Raw genomic sequence first — 13748 nt, 5'->3', positions numbered from 1 at the left:
TTGTTTTACCGACAGTTTCAGTTAAAAAAATGAATCACAGATTAATTTGATTCAACACTTGTGAGTTCCTGAGTTTGTAGTGAAATTAATATATAGTCAAATACTGTGGTTTAACACTGTTCCCTATCTGTCACTCACTCGACGTTGTGTCGATGTAGTGACACTAGGGGTCACTCTTGGGAGCCCGAGACACCTCTGGTCTTTGATAAAAGGCCAGTGATAACTGGCGAGTGGTATTTGCATGCCACTCCCCCAGACATACAGGTATAAAAGGAGCTGGTATGCAACCGCTCATTCAGATTTTCTCTTCGGAGCCGAACGGTCATGCTCACTGAGCTGAATTCCCACGACTGTTCATTCACCTCTGCTGGATCTGACGGCGCATTTCAGCGGCTTCTCCCCCCTCTGCACTGGTGCACTGCAGAGAATGCCCGCACCCCGTCTACTCATCGCCAAGGGCGTCCCCCTGTGGTGACTGCACCGGCTCCGCCGCAGCCCGCCCCTTCGGGCCTGGCCCCGGCATGACCCGAAGAATGCGTACTTCCACATCTCGATCCTCCCTCGACATAGACCCTTCCTGCGGTTCGCGTTCGAGGGTCAGACATATCAGTACAAAGTCCTCCCTTTCGGCCTGTCCCTGTCTCCTCGCGTCTTTACGAAGATCGCAGAGGCTGCCCTTGCCCCAATAAGGGAGGTGGGCATTCGCATTCTCAACTATCTCGACGACTGGCTAGTCCTAGCTCACTCTCGAGACATGTTGTGCGCACACAGGGACCTGGTGCTCTCACACCTCAGCTGACTAGGGCTTCGGGTCAACTGGGAAAAGAGCAAGCTCCTCCCAGTTCAGAGCATCTCTTTTCTCGGTTTGGAGTTGGATTCAGTCTCCTTGACGGCACGCCTTACAAACGAGCGCGCCCAGTCAGTGCTGGCCTGTTTGAAGGCATTCAAACAGAGAACAGCGGTTCCACTGAAACTTTTTCAGAGGCTTCTGGGGCATATGGTGTCCTCGGCGGTGGCCACCCCACTTGGGTTGATGCATATGAGGCCGCTTCGGCACTGGCTCCAGACTCGAATCCCAAGATGGGCATGGTGCCACGGGACACATCACGTGGCCATCACACCGGTCTGTCACCGTCTTTTCAGCCCTTGGACCGACCTCTCGTTTCTACGAGCAGGTGTTCCTTTAGAACTGGTCTCCAGGCGCATCATGGTCATGACAGACACCTCCAAAATGGGCTGGGGCGCTGTTTGCAACGGGCACACAGCCGCCGGCCTCTGGACGGGTCCGCGACTGCATTGGCACATCAACTGCCTCGAGTTGCTGGCAATTCTTCTCACCTTGCGGAGGTTTCGGCCGTTGATCCAGGGCAAGCACGTGTTAGTTTAGACAGCATGACAACTGTAGCATATGTCAACCGCCAAGGTGGTCTGCACTCTTGTTGTATGTCACAACTCGCCCGCCGTCTCCTCCTCTGGAGTCAGCAGCACTTTAAGTCGCTGCAAGCCACTCACATCCCGGGCAAACTCAACACTACTGCGGACGCGCTGTCACGACAGGTTACCCTCAGGAGAGAGTGGAGGCTCCACCCTCAGGTGGTCCAGCTGACTTGGAGTCGATTCGACAGGCACAGGTGCACCTGTTCGCCTCCCAAGAGTTCCCATCTTCCCATCGGGAAGACCCCCAGAGATGTGCAGTCGGATCAGTGCTTTCCTTCCTGCAGGAAAGGTTGGAAGGGAGGTTGTCCCCTTCCACCTTGAAGGTGTACGTTGCCACCATAGCAGCACACCATGACGCAGTCGACGGTAAGTCCTTAGGGAAGCATGACCTGATCATCAGGTTCCTAAGAGGAGCCAGGGGGCTGAATCCCTCCAGACCGTGCCTCGTTCCCTCATGGGACCTCTTTGTAGTTCTTCAGAGTCTACAGAGAGCCCCCTTTGAGCCTTTGCAGTCAGCCGAGCTTAAGGCACTCTCCTTAAAGACTGCCCTCCTGACTGTGCTCACTTCCATCAAGAGGTTAGGTGACCTGCAAGCGTTCTCTGTCAGCGAAACGTGCCTGGAGTTCGGTCCAGGATACTCTCACGTGATTCTGAAACCCCGACCGGGCTATGTGCCCAAGGTTCCCACCACCCCTTTTAGGGACCAGGTGGTGAACCTGCAAGCACTCTCCCAGGAGGAGGCAGACCCAGCCCTGTCATTGCTGTGTCCGGTGCGCGCTTTATGCATCTATATGGATCGCATGCAGAGCTTTAGAATCTCTGAGCAGCTCTTTGTCTGCTTTGGTGCACAGCAGAAAGGAAGCGCTGTCTCCAAGCAGAGGATCGCCCACTGGCTCATTGACTCCATAACTATGGCATATGTCGCCCAGGACATGCCACCCCTGGTAGGGCTACAAGCCCACTCTACCAGGGGTGTAGCGGCTCCCTGGGCCCTGGCCAGGGGTGCCTCTCTAACAGACATTTGCAGAGCAGCGGGCTGGGCAACACCCAACACCTGTGCAAGGTTCTACAACCTCCGGGTGGCACCGGTTTCGTCCCAGGTAGTGGCACGCAACACAAGCGGATAAGCCTGGGATAGCTGGCCGGGTGTATCTCTTGCACATAGCGCCTTCCACCTCCCTTGGAGCTGAAGATGTGCGCCATTAATTCCCAGTAGTATTCACAAACTTTGTTCCCTGGTTGACTTCCTCCGAGCCCTGTGGCAGTCGAGTGTTCGGAGAGACTCGCTGCCGGCCCAGTACACGTGCGAACTAAGAGTCCTGTTCTGGGGTAGGTGCTCCGCATTTGGCGGTTCGCTGTAAGGCTAACCCCATGCGATATATTTCTTCCGCTAATTCGTTTCCCTGTTGGCAAACTGCATCTTCCTTGGGCAGAGCCCCTCTGCCCCAGTCTCCATGTTTGTAGTAACTCCTCCCCCATTGGGCAGGATCTACCTTGAAGACTCTCCACATGGTTGGAAAGACCATGTGATGTATTTTTCCACTTAAATACCCCCCCCTCTCTTTGGGCGAGGTATGGTCTCCGCGGTGTCTTCCCCTTGGGAGGGACACCCCCCGACTAGACCTGGCAGCCCAGTCGGATAATCCCCCTTCTTTTTTAGGGAGTGGAAAAAAAGAAGGGGAAAAGAGGCCACGACTGGGTTAAGCCTGTCTCTATCTTTTGGGTAGTCGACTTGTCCCCAAAAAGGGCCGTTCGACACTCATAACTATGTTGGGGAAGTTACATGTCGACCTGGTGTGCTGGCTATGTGGCACACAGTAGTCTGCCCACCACACACCGCCAGTTCACGTAACAGTTCAGCCAGTTGTGGCGTTTCGTATAGGGACCCCTAGTGTCACTACATCGACACAACGTCGAGTGAGTGACAGATAGGGAACGTCATGGTTACTTGTGAACTACCCGCTGAAATGGCCGGACCTTATATCGTCTCCTCAGCATAAAACCTGAATGAGTGGTTGCATACCAGCTCCTTTTATACCTGTATCTCCGAGGGAGTGGCATGCAAATACCACTCGCCAATTTTCATTGGCCTTTTATCAAAGACCAGAGGTGTCTCGGGCTCCCAAGAGTGACCCCTAGTGCCACTACATCGACACAACATCTCATTCCCTCCATCAGGGAACGGAGGTTACACAAGTAACCATGACGTTTTAGGCTCAGTTTCATAATAAAGTGTTGTATTGTTTTTCATTAGTCATAAATCAGGGTGTTGAACAGTTTTATTAGTTGTGTTTAGTAAACATTTGTGTTATAATGTGTAAAACTAATTGATGTCCTCGTTGCGTCTGTGTCGGATATTGCTTTTTTAAGTTAATTAAAATCAGATACAGCAATTTTATGATTTTAAAGATCTTACCCTGTTAATGTAGTTAGCTACTTTTGGTTAGTACTGTAGCTAACTACTCTTTCAAAAGGGAATCTTAACTCTAGGCTACCTGAAGGTCATGACATTTAAAAAAAATTATAATATTATCATCTCTGAGGTCCACTGATAATGTTAGTAATGTTTTTTGCACCAAAACAGTCAAAATTCAGTAATATATGACCATTTTCCACCCTGTCTCTGGCCCTGTCTCTGAAACACTCGGTTTTGGCCTAAGCGCCACCTTAAAACTTCAACGTAAATGCCCACTGTTATGATTTGCTGACATTGTGCAGCCCCTCGAATACAGCCATATTTGAAACTCAAATATGAGAATGAACAAGCTCCACAACATTATAAAACCAAATTTGAGGGTTTACACATAATGCACAATCAAGTTTACTTACTGTTTTGCGATCGGGTCCAATAGTGTTTTTAACTGCCCCATCCTTCAATAACAGTTCCTTTGCGAAGCTTGAATCATGTTATGACTGGTTCACAAGCAATTCATGCTGATATGAGCCAGAAAAAAAAAATAAAAATGGTGAAACAAGACACGCACACATATTCTGTATCATCCTGCACTGAGAAGCACACATTGCCGGAAACGCATCAAAATGGTGAAAGATGTCCATCTAGCATATGTTCACATACACCAACAATTAAAAATAGAGCAGATGGGCACAAGAACATGTTCAGGACAAAACAGCAAGAGCAGCTCAGCTGAATGAAACAGAATGGGTTCTCCTTTTCAGAGTTTTAACTTGACACCGCATCTTTTAAAAGCGGCACGAGAGACATGATAATGGTCAAATTGTCTAGTGCATATTTATGTACAAAAATAATTAAAAATAATCTAGATGGGTCCCCTTTGGTGTTCAGGAATAGTTAGGCCACACTAGGCCTGTTTGTCCTGTTTTCTCTCTCTGTTTACGAACTGAGCACCATTGGGCGGGGCCAAGAGTGCAAGGACATAAAGTAGGCATTGATGTTGTTGCTGTAGAGGCGGTCATGAATTAATGAGCCCCCTAGTGATGTAGGGAAGTCGCAGAAGTAGAGTATAAGGCGTTTTTGCAGCTTGGTTTCAATAAATGCTTTTATTGCATTGGGATTACATTTTCAGTTCTGAAATTAACAGTATGTTTTAATAGTAGAAAGACCTCTTATATGTCAACATTTCAAGGAAAATGTTATTCCTCATGACATGACCCTTTTAATACCAAGCAATATTTCACAATGATATTGCCATATCTTTGGTGATAATGTTTCATTCGCTTGACTTTGTTTTCTTGCTGCCGTTCGTATTGATGGAAGTTTTAAAGCTCAGTTGCATTGGGAGAGGTGGACGTTTCTTTTGGACAGACTTAGCCAATGTGATCAGTTCTAGATGCAAAACACTGGAGAGTGAATGAGTTCAGGAATGTTTGTGCTTTGTTAAAAGGGCTCTCTTGACTGAGCTAGGATCAGTACGGAAAGCCCTTGATATGATGTGGAAATAGAAATGTGTGGTGGGTGAGATATGAGAATAACTGTTCAAATATACTTCTCCACGTGCTGAATTTCTGTACACATAAACGATGGACTATAATCCTCTAAAAGCTTAATAATAAAGTAAATAATAGTTCTTTGCTTTGGGGAAGCAACATTCCTCTGTTGAAAAGACCTGCATATGTTGTGTCCTGGAATATTCTGGGTTCAAAACAAGTTAAGCTCAATCAACAACATTTGTGGCAAAATGTTGATTACCACAAAAACAATTTTGACTCGTCCCTCCTCTTCTTAAAACAAAAAAGTACAAATCGAGGTTTCAGTAAAGCACTTACAATAGAAGTGAATGGGGCCAATTTTTAAAGGTTTAAAGGCAGAAATGTGAAGCTGATAATTTTATAAAAGCACGCATTAATTCTTTAACACATTAATTCGCCTATAAAAACTGTGTATTATTTGAGCTTTACATTTGTTTAAATCGACGGGTCGTTTTAGAGATTAGGGGTTTACTGCGTTATGTCATCATGTCAACGAAGTTGTAAAATTAGATATAACTTTACACAGATATGGTTAGTAAGTGATTTTATCACACTAAACTCTTATTGTTTACGTCTTGTGGCTATACTTTTGTAACAGTGAGTATTTTAACGTTTACGCTGGATTGTCCCCATTAACTTCCATTGCAAGTGTCTCACTGGAGCCTTCATTTTTGCTTTTTCTAAAGAAAAGGAGGGAGGACTCAACCCTAATTTTTCTGATAATCAACATTATGCCACAAATGGTGTCGACTGAGCTTAACTTGTATCGAACCCGGAAAATATTTTTTCGAACAAAATTTTGTGGGGTATATGCTTAAAACAAGAAAAAAACTACATGCCAATGTGGTAAGAAAAATACACTTTTTTCCCCTTTGAAGTTTGTTTTTCACCAGACTCCTTAAAAGGCTATAACCATTGTTCACAACCAATTAACCATTTTGAATATGCTCAAACTTCTTTAATTTGTTTCCAATCAATTTATTTTGGTCAGTATGAGCTTCTGTGTGCAGTGACAGCAGTGATTATAGTGAATTATGCCTTACGTTTGAATGGAAAGTGCAGCTGAATAAACAGATCTCTGAGCCAGAAATAGAAGTGGATCATTGTGGTGGGGGGGATGCAGGCCAGCCTCTCTCATTTGACACCCAATTGAGCACTAATTAGCCAGACTCCCCTGCACTCTTTGTAGTCGTTGGGGCTCAGTGAGTGTGGAGAAGCACCGATTGACTGGAGTCTGACGGTACACATTTCTTTTTATTTGTCTTTATTCTTGATAGCTTTTTCCCTGCTACCAGCAAGTACAAAGTCTTTTCACTTGTGTTTTCATATTTTTATTAATGTTTTGCATGGAAGCTATAACAGCTTCACTGTATCCAATTACAAGCAATTTTACACCTGTTGCTGCCCTAAATAATATATAAAATGTATTGTTGTCCAGTTCTAAAATATCTAAAAAAAAAATCGTAAAGCCAGATATATTAACTTGAAAAGCAAAATTACAAGTAATTAAGTATTTTTTTAAGGCTATTTGCCAATGCGGTTGGAAAATTAAACGTATTTTTCCTTTGAATTAAGTTTATTCTTCATACCCCATTGGCAAAATACTTTTTATCGCATGTAATTTTGTTTTAAAACTATAGTTCACCCAAAAATGAAAATTCTTTCATCATTTACTCACCCTCATGCCATCCCAGATGTGTATGACTTTTTTCTTCTGCTGAACACAAACAAAGAAGAATATTTCAGCTCTCTATATTATGTAAGTTAATGGTGGCCAGAACTTTGAAGGTCCAAAAAGCAAATAAAGACAGCATAAAAGTAATCCATATGACTCCCGTGGTTAAATCCATATCTTCCAAAGCGATAAGATAAGTGTGTGTATGGAACTGATCAATATTTATCAATATAATATAATTTTTACTATAAATTGTCATGCATATGCCCAGTAGGTGGCGATATGCATGAAGAATGTGAATCGACAAAAATAAAAGAAGAACAATGTGAAAGCGAAAGAGGAGATTGATAGTAAATAAGGACTTTTTCTCACCCACACCTATCAAATCTCTTCTGAAGACATGGATTAAACCACTGCAGTCGTATGTATGACGTACCACTGCCTTAATGTGCTTTTGGAGTTTCAGAATGTTGGTACCCATTTACTTGCATTGTATGGAACTACAGAGTTGATATATTCTTCTAAAAATCTTTAAGTTCATCAGAATATAGAAAGTCATACACATCTGGGATGGCATGAGGGTGAGTAAACTTTGAGATAATTTTTATTTTTGGGTGAACTATCTCTTTAAGGATGTCCGCCGGTGGGTCCAAAGGGGGGCACTATATTGCAAAAAAATGTTATGCTTAAAACGTTAAAGTCTCCGTATACATAAGTCAGGCATATGAGGTATCATTTGAACACATAGAATCTGAACTTTTCACAGATAACCATCACTTCTGCATTCATGTTATTTAAAATAACAAAATAAAGCCTCAAAACATTCGGGTTGAAAGGTACCAGAGGTAATGGGGTAGAAATATTTCTTCACATAGCAGATAAATGGACATGTCATATATGAAATGAAAGCTCTCACTCTCAAGAATGTGACTCTCTAGTTAATTTTGTTGTCCTAATACAGCAGTTCGAAAGATTTTCAAAAGAATCACAAAGTGAAATATCAAATACAAACATCTCTTTTATGCTCAGATAACTGCAAGCCCCAGATAGCTAAATACATTACATCTGCTTTTACCTTAGAAACTTCTCTAAAAAATGCCCCAATTTTTACTTTTCTGTGAGCTTGCTTGGCTGAATAATCCAATGTTATATTTTAGATGTCCAGAACAAAATATGCCATCCAGAAGGAAAAACATGCAAAACAAATCATTAGAAAAATACGTTTTGGACTATTGATGATGAAATGTTTTATATCATTGCAAAGCGGAGGATCTCAGCTTTCTAATGACATCTATGATGAGCTTCTAGCCCACTGAAAAGCTAAGATATTCAATGAAACAACAAGAGTGGTGCTTGAACTGAAAATCAGACTGAATGTCTATGGACAAGCACATATACAAGGGCTAAAATGTGTTACAGTGCCACCTACATTTCAGATCGGCATTTTGTGATGTAATGTGATAGAGAAAAAATATTTTTTTCTAGTGCTTTCTGCCACCTAGTGGAATAATATGAGACTTTTAAACGTGAGGTTGACTGAACAGAGCCAGAATTACATGTTTACAAATAAGGACAAAACAAAAAAATAATATTTTTTTTCCTAAAAAAAGTTATGTTTATCATAAGATTTTAAACATATACAATATTATATATATATATATTTTTTTTTTTTAATGTTTTTGGGGGGTGGTTCTCTGAAAAATGAGACCAATATTTTGCAATTTGTCCAAAGTATGTGTGAATAGTGAGGCTTTAAAATGAGTGAATATTTGCAGGCAGCAGCCCAAAAATGCACCGGAGTTTAAGGGGTTAGATATACTGGAAAATAAGACAATAACACTGACTAAGACTCTTTTTTTTTTTTTTTTTTGCAGTATGTTTCCCCATTTCAGGCCAAACAATATATTGGATGATGATTTGTGTGATTTCAAGCTACAGTCGAAACCAGGAACCAAAGAAAGCACTTAGCGTTATTCATTACAGTCGTTTTGTTTACGGGTCATTAGTGTTATGCAGAGATGATTGCAGTTCATGTGGAATAAATGCTTGTTTCGCATCCAAGAACAATAGTAAATATTCCACTCGGATGATGGAGATTGCGATATACAGACAGATTGGACAATGCAGAATTAACCTGAGAAACTTCGCTGAAAATAACCAGAGCATGGATAGACCCAGCTGTAAAAAATAAAAAAATCAGACCAACAGTTTTCCCACTAGTCTGTGCCGGTCCCATAAGCAAATGATATTTCAAGTAGTAACAGCGGTGTGACATGCTTCAACTGAAACTATTTTAAACATTGTTTTCATTGTGATATATTTTTTTCCTCTAAAGTTAATTTATAATGTTAGTCAGCATTTTTTTCTATGCTAAAAACCATTTTCCACCCAAATTTCGCTTCTGTACATACTAGAGGTAGACCGATGTATCAGTTTTACCGATCACCGGTGCCTATAGTTGCTTTTTGGAACTATCGGTTATTGGCAAAAAAATATGCCGCTAGATGCAGATAGTTTTTATTTTAATTATTATTCCTCCGTGTTCCTCTGAAAATTACGTTTTTTAAATTGAAGCGAGGGCATGCAAAGAAAAATGCGACTATATAGAAACGTTCCTCGTCAGCACATACTGTACATTGTTTCTCCAACTTCATATTGTGAATAATAATAATATATAGGCAATAAAAAGGGTAATTTGTTAAATATCAAATATAGAGCATTGTAACGGAGAAAAGTCTACGTCATTTTCTAATAAAAGTCCCTGGTGTGTTTCAGGCTTGTTTATTGTTAAAAATCCCATGTTATGCACCCTGTCGTCTTTTTTCTGATTATTATTGGGATTTTGGTTGAAAAACAAAACGACATCTGCAATTGTATTCATTTTGGACTCTGACTTCTATGTCTGTGCCGACTAAGAAAATATTGTAACATTCTATGAATCGATTTTTGAAACTATCGGCCGATTAATCGGTTATCGGCCTTTTCCACCACCTAAGTTATCGGTAAAAATCCACTGTCGGTCGACTTCTAGTTCATACTGGTCATAAGTTAATGTGCGTTTTTGCAGTTTAATTTCTTTAAATGGTCTTTAATTTCAAAATATCAAGAAACATTCTTGATCCTTATTTTCCATGATACATCCTTTTATACTTTTTTATTCTTGCGGTCTCTCTACAGATATCGATGAGTGTGCCAGTGAATATAACGGAGGATGCGTTCACGATTGTATCAACATCCCTGGAAACTACAGGTGCACGTGCTACGATGGCTTCCGATTGGCCCACGATGGACACAACTGCCTGGGTAAGCTGCGTTCCAATGTTGTTCCAAACTCATATGAATAGAAAACAATACATTTTTGCATGAGTCATATAGCACAGACATCATTAATGGTGCTTTTTGTCTTTTTTGGAGCTTGGTGACATCGGGGTGAGTAAACCATGAAAAAAATTTCATTTTTGGGTGGACTATTCCTGTGCAGAAATTCAAATAAGCTTTGTTTTAAAACAGTAGAAGTCTATGTAGAAGTATCTCCCGAGATAGCTAGGATAAGTGTTTGTGTGTGTGTGTGTGTGTGTGTGTGTGTGTGTGAGACATACACCGCAAATCTTCATCCTCTCTGGACTTCAGGCCACACAAGACAAACAAACAAAAGTTTTACGGATGAAACCATCATTGCTGGATCTGAATTTATAATTGTTGATTTTCAGGCATGTGTAATCAAACTCCGCACCGACCGCAGTTGAGCACAGCTGTGCCTAAAACGCTGTCACTCTATCCTCTGTGTCAAAATGAAGTGGCTTATGTGGTTAACCAATAGGAGAGGGCGATAAATCTGTCAGATTTTTCCGCTGACTGCTGAGCAGACGGTTCTGTGGCAATAATTGCATTTTCAGACTCTGTGAGCTCACATTTTCGACATTCGGTGGCTCGTGTGCCCAGACGTTCCGGGTCAGTTAAATCCATCTAACGGGAATGTCAAACCGAGCCTGTGTGTGTGTGTACAACTGTGTTTGTGTGTGTGATTTACATCAGGTTACAGTTCTATATTGACCCCAGCCCTATAACTCAAAACAGATGTTTGGTGTGTCAAAAAATCGACGAATGAAGATGTGAAATTGTTACTTTTTGCTGTTCAGTGGGTTTTCAGTGAGTGTTTGTGTGGGTTATGTGGGTTTATTCGTACTGTGTGGTGCTAAACTGGATAATTGAACTCTGGCATTGCAGCCATTCATAGATATTTAAAGAGGTCCCATCTGTCATTTTTAGAAACACATTTTTTAAGTATTGAGGTTTTTTTCTGGCTCGCCTGGAGGAACTGGCCTGGATCACCACCTGAGGTTCATACAGGATGTTCTTAAGTGTTTTTATGCAAACTGATGTTTATCAGAACCAGGGTTGTGCAAAATACTCAATTTATAGGTGAAGCGTGTAAATGGAATTTACAGAAGTAATGGTTAAGTTGGGGTATGAGAAAGTATTTTGACATTGGGGAAAAAAATGACACGTTTATGCGTAAAGAACTGGCTCCCTTTCAATTAATGAGCTAAAATTTTAATTAGAATGCCTGGAAGAATTAACTGAATTGCAACTGACAAAAAAATAAATAATTACATCATTAATTTGGATTAATTATGGCAATTTATTCTGTAATATGTGGAATACTTTTTTTTTTATACATAACATACTGATTGGACATTTTTCTAAACTAAGTTCAGATTTGTCTAAATTAATAAATAAGTAACGCAGCCATCAAATTATTATTATTATTTTTTTTTTCATATAGTAGGCTACTACAAAACGTTGACCACCTTTTCAGATTTCACACATTAAGGTGAATTTCTAAACAATGCTCTATAAATTAGAGCATTCTGGGAAGTTACGTGTTCTTCCAGCATGCTCTATTAAATGAAAGTTAATTTCTTAAGCATAATAAAATGTAAATGAATACAGATTTCTATAGGAGACATTTCAAACATTGATTATTAATATCATTTAATGTTTCTGGAAATACCCCCATATGTTGTGTGCATGATAACATTTTTAATGGTAATTCATACTGAAAAATTAGATGTATTCCTAAAAACTACACATAAAGCATTTATATGAATTTCTTTTAATTTCATTCTATTTTAAAGGAATTTTCTGGGTTCAACAGAATGATTAACAAAAAATTATTTTGAAAAAGTTACTGTATGGCAATTACAGCAAAAGATGTATAAAACGGGCCAGTCGATAAACATTAATGTAAACACTGTTTCAAAAGTATAGCCACAAGACATAAACATTATGTCAACATGATTTTAGTGCCCTTAAAGGGATAGTTCACCCAAAAATGAAAATTCTCTCATCATTTACTCACCCTCATGCCATCCCAGATGTGTGACTTCTTTCTTCTGCTGAATGCAAACGAAGATTTTTAAAAGAATATTTCAGCTCTGCAGGTCCTCACAATACAAGTAAATGGTGACCAGAACTTTGAAGATCCAAAAAGCACATAAAGGCAGCATAACAGTGATCCATACGACTCCAGTGGTTAAATCCATGTCTACTGAAGCGATGTGATAAGTGTGTGTATGAAACTGATCAATATTTGAGTCCTTTTTTACTATAAATCTCCACTTTCACTTTTACATTCACATTCTTCTTCTTTTGTTTTTGGTGATTTGCATTCTTCGTGCATATTGCCACCTACTGGGCAGGATTAAATATTGATCAGTTTTATACACACACTTATCATGTCGCTTCAGAAGACATGGATTAAACCACTGGAGTCGTATGGATTACTTTTATGCTGCCTTTATGTGGTTTTTGGACCTTCAAATTGTCTTTGTTTTTGTTTCCGCTGAAAAAATAAAGTCATACACATCTGGGATGGCTTGAGGATGAGTAAATGATGAGAGAATTTTCATTTTTGGGTGAATTATCCCTTTGAATCGCCTTTGGTGTTGTGCTGTCGTGTCAAAAAAGTTAAGTTATACTATTGTATATGACTAGATAAGGTTAGAAAGTGAGTGTATCATGCTGAAATCATGATAACATGTATATGTTTACGTCTTGTGGCTATACTTTTGAAACAGTGAATATTTTAATGTTTATGGACTGGCTCCATTTACTTCCATTGTAGCTGCCTCACTGGAACTGCTTTTTTTTTTTTTTTTAAGAAATGAGGGACAAGTCAAAAATGTTTTTTGTGGTAATCAAGATTATGCCACAAATGCTGTCAATTGAGTTTCATTTGTATAGGACCCGGAACATTCCTGTAATTCTACTTCTTTAAATTTAAATTTGATTTACAATTCTGAATCCTATTTGCTATCTCATTCCAAATCAATTCAAATTCAGGAATCAAACTGAAATGTAAAATACATTCTAAATTTAATTTGGAATGGTGCACAACCCTGATCAAAATGCAAATTGATCTGAACATGCTTCCTTAGGGACTAGAAGGTTTTGGAATCATGCTTTCTCTACCTTGTCACACACACAAGGTAGTTTGTTCCATCCCATTTAGTGTCAGTCCCGTGTTTTGGCGTGGGTCATTTGTGATGCTGTATGGATGAGCTGTACTCGTGTATGCAGGTCTGTAATTGTCTATATCTAGAGTCCTGCAGTCTGCCAGCGCTCTTTTGATATCTGTGCGTGTGTGTTATCTTTCGTACACACTTCACTTGCTCTTTTATAACTC

The 13748-nt window shown here is 40.4% G+C and overlaps 1 protein-coding gene across 2 annotated transcripts in view; it reads left to right on the top strand.

Moving 5' to 3' along the window:
- LOC127419628 (signal peptide, CUB and EGF-like domain-containing protein 3) overlaps positions 1–13748 on the top strand; it is a 151414-nt gene that overhangs the window by 48458 nt on the left and 89208 nt on the right. For both annotated transcript variants that reach the window (XM_051661183.1, XM_051661182.1), the window contains exon 3: positions 10238–10363. In XM_051661183.1, the coding sequence (XP_051517143.1) occupies positions 10238–10363 (126 nt within the window). The remainder of the gene's footprint in view (positions 1–10237; positions 10364–13748) is intronic.

Source organism: Myxocyprinus asiaticus, chromosome 29, assembly GCF_019703515.2.
Source record: "Myxocyprinus asiaticus isolate MX2 ecotype Aquarium Trade chromosome 29, UBuf_Myxa_2, whole genome shotgun sequence".
Classification (NCBI taxonomy): domain Eukaryota; kingdom Metazoa; phylum Chordata; class Actinopteri; order Cypriniformes; family Catostomidae; genus Myxocyprinus; species Myxocyprinus asiaticus.
Note: the sequence above shows the minus strand (reverse complement) of the source record. Positions and strands in the feature narration are given on the sequence as shown.